The sequence below is a fragment of the Pinus tabuliformis genome, chromosome 3_1 (genome assembly GCF_031772625.1).
Source record: "Pinus tabuliformis cultivar Carrire ecotype Pingquan chromosome 3_1, CPIR1, whole genome shotgun sequence".
NCBI classification, from domain to species: domain Eukaryota; kingdom Viridiplantae; phylum Streptophyta; class Pinopsida; order Pinales; family Pinaceae; genus Pinus; species Pinus tabuliformis.
The window spans coordinates 229614157-229627606 of record NC_142301.1 but is presented as its reverse complement, the minus strand read 5'-3'; the positions used below and the strand labels follow the sequence as shown (position 1 = coordinate 229627606).

General features: G+C 38.4%; 1 protein-coding gene and 1 pseudogene across 1 annotated transcript; one reads left to right on the top strand and one right to left on the bottom strand.

Moving 5' to 3' along the window:
• The first annotated feature begins 351 nt into the window (after window positions 1–351).
• On the top strand, window positions 352–1236 carry LOC149186635 (pyruvate decarboxylase 2-like). The gene is made up of 3 exons (XM_089412647.1): window positions 352–491; window positions 649–837; window positions 1069–1236. The coding sequence occupies exons 1-3, from the start codon at window positions 363–365 to the stop codon at window positions 1234–1236; spliced, it is 486 nt and encodes a 161-aa protein (XP_089268773.1). The 5' UTR covers window positions 352–362.
• Window positions 1237–8390: 7154 nt separating this feature from the next.
• Window positions 8391–11356, bottom strand: LOC149186634 (cytokinin hydroxylase-like; annotated as a pseudogene).
• Between the last annotated feature and the right edge of the window lie 2094 nt (window positions 11357–13450).

Here is a 13450-nt window from a genome sequence, read left to right as displayed (position 1 = left end):
AAGTTTATTATATAGCTGCCACCTCTCACCTCTCAGGCAGCTGGCTACCACCGTCTGCCACCGTCTGCCACCTCTCAGGTAGCTGGCTACCACCGCCTCTCAATTTCTTGCCACCAAACACAATATGAAATTAGTCTTTACCATCTACGGAGGAAGGTTTCCGGTGAGACTGTTGTTGGATAGGCTTCAGAGCCAAAGTCTGCAATGGCAGGAGTGGCAGCAATGAGTGATGAAAGAGAAATGTTTGTTCTCTGATGAGAGGGACCTACTATTATGCTGCTCTATTTGTCACTCTCATGGTGCTCTGTTCGCAAGTATATTTGTCTCTATATTTGCAGCTATTTGCTCGTTGAGCTAAATGTATGTTTGGCAGGTATGAGTTCCAAATGCAGTATGGATCGATAGGCTGGTCTGTAGGAGCAACACTGGGATATGCTCAAGCAACGCCAGAGAAGCGTTTAATATCATGCATTGGTGATGGAAGCTTTCAGGTGCAGATGCAAGGATTTTTATATAAAATTCTGTAATATTTTATTTAATGAATAACAATGAATCTGTATTTGAAATATTAAATTCCTTCGGGTTATCTGTTTTGTCCAAAAATCAGTAAGTTTTTATCCCTAAATGTATTCTTCCTTATTTCAACAGGTGACAGTCCAGGATGTGTCTACTATGATTCGAAATGGGCAGAATCCTATCATTTTTCTGATTAATAATGGAGGATATACTATAGAAGTTGAAATACATGATGGCCCATACAATGTCATAAAGAATTGGAACTACACCGGTTTAGTAGATGCCATTCATAACGGTGAAGGGAAATGCTGGACTGCCAAGGTATTTTTTTACATTATTGTAGACTTTGGGACTTACCTTTAGTTGGTCAAAACTCTGTATCAGATTGGTGATCTTAATCTACTCCTCTCTTTTTGATTCTTATCATGGCAGTTTTGTTGTTATTGTCAGCTTTTCATCATTTTTTCTCAGCCCTAGAAAATGCAGGATGCCTAAGTACTCTGTACTAGGTATTTGTTTTGTTATTTAACAGCACCCCTTCTTTCTGTGCAGGTTAAGACGGAAGAAGAGGCTGTAGAGGCTATTAAAACTGCCCTAGGACCCAAAAAGGATTGCTTATGCTTCATTGAAGTTATTGTACACAAGGATGATACAAGCAAAGAGTTGCTTGAGTGGGGTTCGAGAGTCTCAGCAGCAAACAGCAGGCCGCCAAATCCTTAGTAGGGAGGCTTTGAAAATACTAGCAATTGGAAACACTTTTTTGCAGCTCATGTCTGAGATGTCATTCTTTCTCTGGTCTGGCTTATAGGATCATGTTCAAATTATTTATATCTGAATTTACTTTCTTATATCCGAGGTCAAGTTGTGGTCACAAACATAGGGCTACTTTTTGGTGACTGGTTAGCATGCTTAGTGTTTAGTGTCAAACTTAGTCGGAGCTATTTTTGCAATATAATTAAAATAACAAAATTTCTGGTTATGGATTTTTGATCTAGATGATCTGTATGCGTGAGAATCGCTGCAAAAAACACATGATTGACTGTGAGAATCGCTCCAAGTGAGGTAAGTTTAATGGTTAATGCTCATAGTCCAATATGTTACCATGTTCTTCATCTGATTCGCAAGCATACATCAACAATGTTGTTCAAAAAACTGCTTTAGACATTCGTTGTGCAGAGATTTCAAATAACTTGGGCATGGATTTTGATAGGTCTTTGTACAACGAAGGATTTTTACAGTTTACTCTCAACACAATGATGCAGCCAGTGGACGAAGTAATCGAGACGCTGAACAAACAGGAGGATAATCAAATTTCCCACATCATTGCAGATTCATTTCTGCCATGGACGGTGCTCATTGCCAAGAAATTCAACATTCCTCTCGTTGTGGACTTAGTCCGCTGCATCATATATAATATATTATCACTTAGATATGCTCATTTCCAAAGGCCATTTCCCCTGTAAAACCCACGGTAAGACTCAATCCTAAATACTTTCAATAGATTGCCATTAAACCCCATTTCTTTGGTTTATATTTAATTTTTTAAATATGGTTTACTTTCACTGAAATCTAAGCTTTCAGCTAGTTAGAAATCGAATTATCAACAACAACATGAGACAATGAATACTAATTTTTTTCAACAAAAAATGAAAACTATTTTATTTAAGTTCGAAAATCCAAACTCCTAGTTACTCCATTCCTGTTCAATTTCTTTTATATTATAATTCCTCAAGCAAAGACGACCTGAAACGCTAAACGCTAAACGACAATATTACCTGAAACGCTAAACTCCAATATTACCTGAAACGCTAAGCTATTTTAGCACGACTCTAATGGTTTTGAACAGTGCCCACATAGCGATCCATGAAAAATAAGTCATATTTTTCCAATTAAAAATTACCTGAAACGCCAACAGACTCGCCGTTATTGCCAGTATTTCCGTCAATATAACGGTCGCACTCTCAGATGCTTCTCGGTCTTCTCTTTAACGGACGGACAGCAGCAGCGCTGTTCTCGGAAGAATGTAATTAGGATTCGACGGACAATTCAAGATTCAACGAACATTAACAGAGTTTATTGATTAGCAAGGAGATGAAAATCGGGCGTGCCGGTTCTCGCTGAAACTTATCCCAAATAAAACATTAATGGAAAACTTCCACACGTAGTCCGATGAACGGGCCCCATTTGACCAACTTGGTTCATGCAGTTGATAACGTGTCTCTGGTAAGAACCACGTGTCAAACTTTTTCATCAAACTTTTTGTGATCTGAAAAGGTGTCATGTAACTCGCTGTCATGTAACTTTTTCATCAAACTTTTTAGCAGATGTGAGACTGCCATATGGCTTCACATACGATTATGATCATATAACGGAAACAAATAAAGTATGTGTTTTGGAGACACGCAAAAGATTGATGTTTTCCATATCTATATGCCTCTTTGAAATCTGGAGATGCATGAAATGTTCCATATCTGCGATTCTTCCATATCTGCATGCCTCTTGGAAATCTGGAGAAGCTTGAGGTCTGGCATATTTGTATGCCGCTTTACAATCTGGAGAAGCTTGAAGTTTGTCATATTTGTATGCCTCTTCACAACCTGGAGAAAATTGAAGTCTACCATATTTGGAAGCCCATACGAAGGTACTGCATATGAGAGCTGTGGAATAATATAATATAATTGAACATTTCTATGAGCAATGTTGTTATAAAATTATTTATTTCAAATTTCAAGAATATTCCTAGATCCCTGTGTATCAAATTTCGGAAAATGCTTTAAAATCTGCAATTTAAAAAAAAATGCCATTCTCTGTTCCTTTTAAATTCTTTAAATTGATTTTTCGTCTTCACTAGAGAAACCCATCTAAACTCAGAATCTGATCATTTTGTGCACTTGTGCATATGATATAACACGGGTTTATATGATGGTAATTCTAAAGTCTGCGTATCCTTTGCGTTGATTTTGATAACATTTTGAAATCCAAATTCGGCTGCCAAGATTTCATTAATGTTAATAACATAGTGGTTGCCTCCGCTCGGTGCTCTGTACTTGTAATTAGATGTTTTGGTTTTCAATTTACTTTGTACAATCGCTGCTAGCATATTGATATTGTAATGTTGTGGTTTCATTGGTAGCTTTAACCATAATGAAGCTAATTTTGTTGCCTGAAGGTAACATTCTCAAAATTATAGACAACAGAGCCATGAACTCGCTCGAGGTAATTTCATTCTTATTCTGTCACACTTAATTGAGTTTATAGAGGGGTTTCTGTGTTTGCAGAATGAATAAGTCATGCCCAAGATTTTAGTGTTTTATTATACTTACATGAGATAAGAAATCATTGAGATTTATCCTTCAATACTTATTGTAGATCCATACATGGAATAAAAATCCATTGTGATCTGCGTAAGTCTGATGGCTACCTAACTGGATTGGGCTTGCTAATGTTGTCTCCGCCGTGGTTGCTTGCTCTGTTTTTCATCTTGCAGGGAAAATATAGAACAATATTGTATCTATCTAGAAACTGTACACAAATTATAACCAGGACAATGTAGCCTACCAGCTAGCAATAGATTCGCACCAGCGAGCAATCCCAAGTGAGTAATGCAAGCCAGCGATGCACGCCATTAATCTTAGCAATAAAAGTCCCCTGCCCTGCCATTTCTTTCTTTCTCGGTTCCAGCGCCAACGTCCCTCCTTGTCAGTTCATTATTGTATAAAAATCAATAAGTCTCAGTAACTAGATGGGTATTGCGCAATGATTATGGAGTATATTTGAGTTACAGCTCACATTTTTGAGGAGAGATTGTCAAAATTCTGAATCTCTTAATATGCTCAGTAATAGAGTGACATTTTGAAATCCAAATTCGGCTGCCAAGATTTCATTAATGTTAATAACATAGTGGTTGCCTCCGCTCGGTGCTCTGTACTTGTAATTAGATGTTTTGGTTTTCAATTTACTTTGTACAATCGCTGCTAGCATATTGATATTGTAATGTTGTGGTTTCATTGGTAGCTTTAACCATAATGAAGCTATTTTTGTTGCCTGAAGGTAACATTCTTGCAGTTATAGACAGTATAGCCATGAACTCGCTCGAGGTAATTTCATTCTTATTCTGTCACACTTAATTGAGTTTATAGAGGGGTTTCTGTGTTTGCAAAATGAATAAGTCATGCCCAAGATTTTAGTGTTTTATTATACTTACATGAGATAAGAAATCATTGAGATTTATCCTTCAATACTTATTGTAGATCCATACATGGAATAAAATCCATTGTGATCTGCGTAAGTCTGATGACTACCTAACTGGATTGGGCTTGCTAATGTTGTCTCCGCCGTGGTTGCTTGCTCTGTTTTTCATCTTGCAGGGAAAATATAGAACAATATTGTATCTGTCTAGAAACTGTACACAAATTATAACCAGGACAATGCAGCCTACCAGCTAGCAATAGATTCGCACCAGCGAGCAATCCCAAGTGAGTAATGCAAGCCAACGATGCACGCCATTAATCTTAGCAATAAAAGTCCCCTGCCCTGCCATTTCTTTCTTTCTCGGTTCCAGTGCCAATGTCCCTCCTTGTCAGTTCATTATTGTATAAAAATCAATAAGTCTCAGTAACTGGATGGGTATTGCGCAATGATTATGGAGTATATTTGAGTTACAGCTCACATTTTTTAGGAGAGATTGTCAAAATTCTGAATCTCTTAATATGCTCAGTAATAGAGTGAACTTATGAGCATGAATTACTAGAATTTCTACATAGGAAATATTGTTGGTACGAATTGTCCCCATCACCATCCAAGATCCCAAAATTTCTTGTGCCTTCCATCAGTTTTGAAACAGAGCTGGACTCTGCTCGGGCAAGCCGGCCATATGCCCCTGTCTGGTAACAGAAGAAATGAAATGGGGAATTGGCATCGGCGAGTAATTTCGTTTTGGACAATTCGTTCCAATTAGTGCTTGCCAACGGCAACAATTGTCACACACTTGCAACAGCGTTGGCATCGACAACTTGCTAATTTTTCAGTTATATAAGCAGGGACTACCGGCTGCATGCAGCACTTGTTTATTCTAGTAATGGATGCATTAAGCAGGGGGATCAACTACAACACCATAAAAGGTTGTGGGATATCCAAAAATTCCCGCCTATCACATGTACTGTTTGTGGATGATATTTTATGTGCAGGGGAGGCAAAATATCAGAATGGGAAGCTTTCCATAAGATTTTTCTGAAATTCAGCAATGTTTCAGGGCTTAATATTAACAAAAAAAAATCAAAACTTATCTCTGATGATGATGGGTCGATGGAGATTATTGGGATTACGTCTATATTTGAGGTTAAGCTCAGCCCAATGAAAAATGGCTTCAAATACTTAGGCTATCATTTGAAACCTTGCAATTACAAGTGTTCAGACTGGGATTGGCTTGTGGACAAATTTGAGGGAATGTTACTCCATTGGGACCATAGATGGTTAACACTCAGAGGTAGGGTTGTCATGATTCAAGCGGTTTTCCAAGAGATTCTTGTATATTGGATGCATATTTTTCGCATCCCACAATCCACAATTAAGAAGATTGACTCTATTGTGGCCCATTTCCTATGGTTGGGGTTCTGCTCTAAAAGAAAAATCTCCTTCAGTAGTCTCAAATTAATCCCCATATCGATAAAGAATGGAGGCTAAGGCATTCTAAATTTTAGAAACTTTAATATAGCCCCTTCTGACTGCCAACCTATGGAGTATCTATGGAGAAAAAGGGATACGGAAAAGTATTATGACAAGAAAATATATTCAATTTTGTGGATTAGAGGAGTGGATTTGAAATGGTGTTCTATCCAAATTATTCATATCTACAACCCTGATAAGACAACAGAGCACAATCCCTTGGCTTTGCAACAACCTTTGTCGGGTTGTTGGTAACAAATTGCAAGTCAAAGTGGGGATGGATACCATAAAGGCATGCCTAGAAGTCACCATCTCTTAGCCCCTATCACAATATCTCTAAAGCATCATGGATTCTCCACCTTGGCCAACATTTGGAGGGGTCCTCAATTACCCTTGTCATCCCCCAATTGGGCACATGCATGGGAAATTGGAATTCTAGTTTATATGGAGGTTGAGTGGGAAGTTTATTGTAACAACCTTTGTTAGGTCAGTATCTTGTTGTCAACTCACTAGGATAATATGGTTTGGGGTGGTTATTTAATTGATGGCAGAATAGTAGCCTTTGAAGCATATGAGCACATCACTTCTTGCACACAAAACCTACCTTTTACCAATGCCACTGCTCAATTGTGGTCCTAAGATGTCCCCTCAAGATTGTATGCTTCACATGGCTAATTCTGCACAATTGTATTTTAACTTGGGACACTCTTCTCAAGAAAGGTTTCGTGGGCCCTAGTAGATGCTCACTGTGCAAATCTACCTTGGAAGACTATTTACATCTCTTCATTCTCTTCCCTTTATCTCAAGACATCTGGATGAAGGTATCATCTTTCTTGGGGACTCAGGTTAGTGATGACAAGTCCTCCATTGCTGATTGGATTTTTTCTTGGGGCAATCAACCAAAAGAGCTTTGAGTTGTCTCTCATTACATCTTTTGGGGCATTTGGTGCTCTCATAATGAGTACATCTTTGAAGAGACTACTCCCAATCTCAATTTGACAGTGCTCCACATTGTTGCACACTATTAGGAGATTGGTCCATGGTGCCCCAAGGAATCCACTAGGTTCATCTCTCTGGTTGGCTTGTCCAACATTTTCCCTATTTTCTTTTTTGATGGGACTTCCACTTGTGCGCAATGTAGTTGCGGTGTATCTTGTCCTATTGCTTTAGGTGGTTTGCCAGCTTGGGGGACAACTGTAGGGAAAAAATGATGGCCTTATGAGGTGCCTTACAAGTGGCTCTTTGGCTCAATGTAGATAACATTCTAGTTGTTGAAGACTCCCTCAAGGATAAGATAAATTCAAGATTGCAACATGTTACAATTTCTACTCTTTTCAATTAGATGCATGGATTTTGGGCCTTATGTCCCTTTTCTGAGAGATCTCTTTCCAACATGTCTTTAGGGGACAAAATTTTGAAGCAGATGCACTCTCTAAACATGCTTGGTCACTTTTTCCATGGTGGATGCATTATGAGCTGAGAGGATTTCTTATTCTCAGAGCAATTTTGATTTTTATTAAGGCTTCTTGCTACCTATGGTTTCCTTTTGGTTTCCAGGGACCCTGTCACTATTTCTGGTTCCTTGATTCGGTTTCATATCCATTTTGTGTCTGAAGCATTATGTATCTTTTCGTAGATATTTTGTTCGTTTGTCTCTATGTTCCTATGCTCTGTTTCCTCTTATGGCCACAGGCCGTCAATCTCAGCAATCAATAGCGGTATAGGCTTGCTTAGATTATGGATATCACTATGTTCTTGATCTGGGTTTATGAAAATGTAAACTATTTTCCTTCTTGATGAAAATGTTCCTTTTTTTCTCCTGAAAAACAAAAAGGAAAGGGTTGCTGGAAACACCTTCACTATAATAGCGTCGTGAGAATATGATGTGGTTATCACTGTGTTTAGCTTATCATTTTTACAAAATTAACCGTGATCACATTCTACAAGTACAATTTTGAGAACGTCGATATCAATATATTTTCTCTGTGAAACGCCCATCTATATATCTTCATCCAATTATGTCCCGCTTATCATTTTTACAAAATTAGCGATTAGCATATTCTGGGTTTTTTCAACCAAGAAACACCAAGACAAATATAAATTCTAAAATGCTGATATCTGTAAATTATCTCTCTGAAATAGCTTATGTAGATGTTCATACACCACCTCCGAGAAACGCGTATGGAATAATAGTAAAGTGTTACTGACAATTACAAGCGTTCAAAAATTATCGGCACCCCGTGCTTGGGCTTGAGTGTGAGGCTGTGAGCACGCATACAGGGGCATGCCGATAGTTAGGAGAGAGGATGAATTTGAACCGGGAGAGGATCATGACCAGCATCACCTTTGCTTCCATTATAGCGAAACTCTGTCCCACGCAGACTCGGGGTCCAGAGGAGAAGGGTAAGAATGCCATCTGATGCTTGCACGCCTTCTGCACGCCCTCCGCAAACCGCTGTGGATTGAATTCGTTGGCATCTTCTCCCCATAATTCCTTGCTATGATGCAGCGCGAGCACTGGAATCCAAACAGACACGCCCTTTGGCAACTCGATATCTCCTACCTTCACGTTCTCGAATGCCTGTCTTGGCATGATTGATGCCGGTGTGTACAGTCTCAGTGACTCGTTCAGTATCATTCCCAACTGCATGCAATAATTCAAACCCATTAAAAGCTCAATGCAGACACTCACAAAAACATTACATAAATACCATAATTTGCAGATCCATGCAGAGCGTATATAAATCTGTTTCTACATTAGATTATATGTCATTAGTTTGGAATTGCGTATTTGTAGATTATATGTCATTAGGTTGGAATTGAGATAGGTTGGCTATCTCACGGTCTTGAGTTTTGGGGAGATCCTCAGCAAATGGGGAGTTTCCCTGGCAAACTTCTAGAACTTCAGCTCGGGCTTTGTGTTGCCATTCAGGACTGGATGCGAGCAGCATCATCGTCCATGTCATCAGAAGGGCAGTGGTCTCGTGGCCAACGAAGAAAAAAGTCTTGCATTCGTCCATTAACTGCTGCTAGCTTAACTTAATGGACGAGGAGGACATTGTCAGCTCTGTTTCGGCGAGCATCAACCCGAGCAGGTCGTTTCCATAGGAAACGCTATGCCCCACTTCGACCGAGTCTCGCCTCGCCTGAATGATTTCCAGCAGCACTCTCTCTATTTGCTCCTTTTTGTCCTTTATCTCTTTGTTTAATCTGGTAGGGAAGAACCTACAATGCATTAAGTAGTTAAAGGTCGTTAAAAATACAAGGTAAGTTATTATAGTATATTAAACGCTATGAATATCCATTAAATATCACACTAATATTTACCATTAATGAAGAAACCCACGGACAGCATAATTAATTGAAGGCCTTGTCTAAGTGATAATTTTGTTGAGATAGTGAAATTCTAGTTGGGTAAGAATTTTTTTAAGAAATTTAATTTTGGGAGCTTTTAAATATTTTATTTTAAAAATAAAAATAAATTTAGTACTATCAAAAGCTCAAAATCTTAAAATTTAATCAAATTCCCAAAAATTTTAACCTTGAAATTTTCTCAAAATCATACCTAAATTTCCATTGTTTTCTTAACAAAAGCGTAGTCTAGTTAGACTATAAACTTCCGGGTACACCGTGCGACCTATGAACCTCAAACGATTCTTAGTTTTATATTGAAGACCGAGTAGATGTTTTTCAAGGTGACTCAAGGAACAGAACGGATTGCTTGGTAAGCAGAAACACTTATAGACGTAAAAAAGCATGGATAGACAAGTGTTTGGGAAGCAAGTCCAGCTCTTCGATTTCCACTACTTGCAGTGTTGGGTGACTTATTCCTCGACTTGTGCAGCATGCAAAAACGTACACAGGTATCAATAATTGCTTCACCATTATATCTGAATTGTACGCTGAGGTCAAAAGATGACAGATTAATATAATTTCTCCACAATATAATATATTATCTACATAGTGATGCAGAGCAATGCCAAGCGAAACAAACCGGCTGCCTGGAAACCATAAATATCTGCTAGACTGTGACGAAAGCTTCTGCAACGAGTTAAGCTGTTCGAAAATTCTTTGGCCTTTTTCATAACTGCTACCAAATTCTGTGCGTGCGATGATGTCGGCCGCAAGCCTGCTCAAATGCTTGCTCACTTCGATTTCATTACATCCACCGCGGTTTCGAAGAATTTCCTCAAAATAGGCCAGCATTTCTGCGGTGCAATCCACCATATATTTCACATGCCCCTGCGCATATCATTGAGGTTGACAAGTAATGCAATTTTAATGCGTAAGAGAAATGGGGAGAGCATTAATTTAACAGTGTTAATGACGATTCAATGACATAGGTCAGGAGGGCGTGTATCACCTTAAGTTTTTCATTCTGGAAAGCTGGGGCGACGATGCGTCGCTGGTGAGCCCATGCCTCTCCGCTGGCCATTAGCAGTCCTTTGCCAATGAAGTCCTTGTTTCCCTCTTGCTGTAAATGAGACTTTCCATAGCTGTAGCTATGCTTGGACGATAGTATTTCCTTTATCAGTTCTGGTTGGAGTATGGCCACTCGCGCCTCGACTCCCCACCACAGTACGAATTGATCACCTGTGGGAATCCCAGACATTGAATCGTTGGCATGAATAAAAATAATAACCATATGATCTAAATAAATAATTTCGTTTTTCCAATTTGCTCCGACTCCCAGACTTTGGGGGCATGAATACAAATAATTGCCATACAATCAGTCCACAATTTCGATTAAATGGTGATTGTCTCATAAATCATAATAAACCCAAAGAAACCAAAACCTACTTAAATTTGTTTATCATAGTAGTTCCCAAAAAAATAATCAAAGAAGATGAGCACAGCGGTTACTATGGCATCCAAAGTTACTGTTTTCGCTGGAACATGAGATGAAGTTACCATAAATTCTGGAATACTTGACATAATGCGGTAAAAGCCTGTCCACAATGTCGTGGCTCAAGCATTTCATGTCGTTCACAATCTCCTTTTCACGAAGATTGGCGATGGTGATAAGATTGCCAACCATAAAACTGGGCGGAGGCCCCTTCACTCCTTGTCTTTCCATAAATCTTCGTATGTAACGGGGTTCCCACAAATAGTGTTTGAAAAATTCGGAAACAGCTCGAACAACCATTACAAACACTAATATAACTAACATTTGTATCACAATAAAAGCCCATCTGGTATTATCTGGCCCAGACAGACTGGATTCCATTGCAAAAGGGATATAAAGTCTCAACAAAATTCAGATGAAAGCTTGCTCGAGGACTAATGTCACAGGATCCAATAACAAGCACAATGGAGGCGCACCGCAATTTCTGATGGTAAAGAAAAGCATGACAAGCACAGTCATAAAGGGACGCAGGAAAGGAAGAGACAAAATGTAGTTACTCGTGATGTAGCTTTCGATCGGGAGTGTTCTCCAATGCATATGCACATGTTGCTACCAGTTACACTGTGTCCCAGATATGCACAGCAAATGTGGTTCAGCGGGGCATGTCAGCCACGTAGACCGCCGATGATTTAGTCAAAAGTATCAATAAAAATTGTGATGACCTCATCATTACAATAAGATACAGTTCTCGGGTAAAATGAATATGCAAAGGGAGATCATAAATTCCGAAGCGGCTGCCACGGAATGAAGGGGACAAAAACTTGTCCTGCACAAATGAGTCCTCTGCTCCCCGGAATCGCAGGATCCAATCCACAATTCTTGAATTGAGGGGCTTCTTCAGTCCCAACGGCTGTTGCAAAAATCTAGTGACCTTTATTCAAAGCTCTGATAATTTTAGTACAATCTGTTTTGTTTATTTGAATATTAAATTCTACCCTACTCAGAGCATAAAACCAAAACATTAACACTTGCATATAAAGAATATAAAGCCCTATTTAATTAGGTATCATCCCTATTAAATACATAATAGATTCCTATCGTTATAAAAATGAAATAGTTTATTACACTAAATAATAATGACATTTCCATGGTTACCGTTCATATTTACATTGAAAATTAGCATTTTATAAACAACTGCAATGGAACAATAATCGATATTGTTTGTTATTAATTTTAATATTTTCAAAGCAGGGAAAAAAATTGGACTAATTAGTTCAAGGGACCATTTTCACCCATGGGTCTTAGTCTCACAAATTGGTGTCTAAAACTTTTCAGAAGTACTTTGAGGCCTCAAACAATGTTGTTTCGGGAGATAAGACTTTTATGTTTAATCGTTACACTCTTTAACGTTATTTTACACGCGTATCTTTCAAGCAATGTAAGAATCACAATAGCACACATGTATCTTTCGAGCAATGTAAGAATCACCTCAATCAGAGCCTATATGCAGAAGTTATTCCGCTTGGAAGTTGAGGTTCCTATTTTTACCAGAATGATTCATGGGGTTGTCATGTTAGCGCTTGGAAGTTGAGGTTCCTATTTTTACCAGAATGATTCATGGGGTTGTCATGTTAGCGCCTATTATTCATGGAAAAGGGGATATCCAAATGTTCATGATGAAGAAGACTATAAAAAATTCAAATGATTGTAACTCCAATTAAGAGTTAAAGGAATCAAACTTAACCACTAATATGCTATTAGCTTGTGTTATAACAGAGCCATTGGGAGGAAAAAGGAATTCCATTATATTCATGTGCATTTTTTTTGCATAGAAGAGTAGAGTGGCAGAGAGTGAATAGAGAGAGAGAGAGAGAGAGAGAGAAAGAGAGAGAGAGAGAGAATAGGGCTTGGGCATTGTAGTGGCCCACAAGCCATAGGTACCACCCTTTTGGACTTGCATCTATTTCCATTCAAATAAAAAGAGAGCAAAGAAACCTCACCATCTAGTTGGGTTTTCTTTCGAAATGGTTTTCAAGGTCACATTTTATGTTATTATATTTGTGAGTGATTGCATGTTTGTTTGTTCTCTATTTTTCACGTTTTCTCTATTGCATGCATAAAGAAAGTAGCTTAATGAGTCCAAAAGTATAAGGAAAATAACACTCATAGTATAAATTTCAGTTTTTTAGTACAAATTTATCAAATGTATTGTGTCGAATTGTTCAATGGAGTATCCATGGTAGTTTACATATAACTATACAACAATATATTTCTCTCATTGACTCACTCTTCCTTAATGAAGAAATGGATTTTATTCAACACCTAACTTGCGTTAATATTCCATCAATTGATGTATTCATCAATATGTCTCCTCTACAACACATGAGCCACTTTGAAATAAAGAACCCATTGATAAACAAGGTG

What these genes read in the sequence shown, in the direction of transcription:
- LOC149186635 (XM_089412647.1), top strand. Translation starts at nt 363, where the DNA reads ATGTTTGGCAGGTATGAGTTCCAAATGCAGTATGGATCGATAGGCTGG. An exon ending in TTGGTGATGGAAGCTTTCAG is followed by an intron (nt 492 to 648) that starts GTGCAGATGCAA and finishes TTATTTCAACAG; the next exon opens with GTGACAGTCCAGGATGTGTC. An exon ending in GGAAATGCTGGACTGCCAAG is followed by an intron (nt 838 to 1,068) that starts GTATTTTTTTAC and finishes CTTTCTGTGCAG; the next exon opens with GTTAAGACGGAAGAAGAGGC.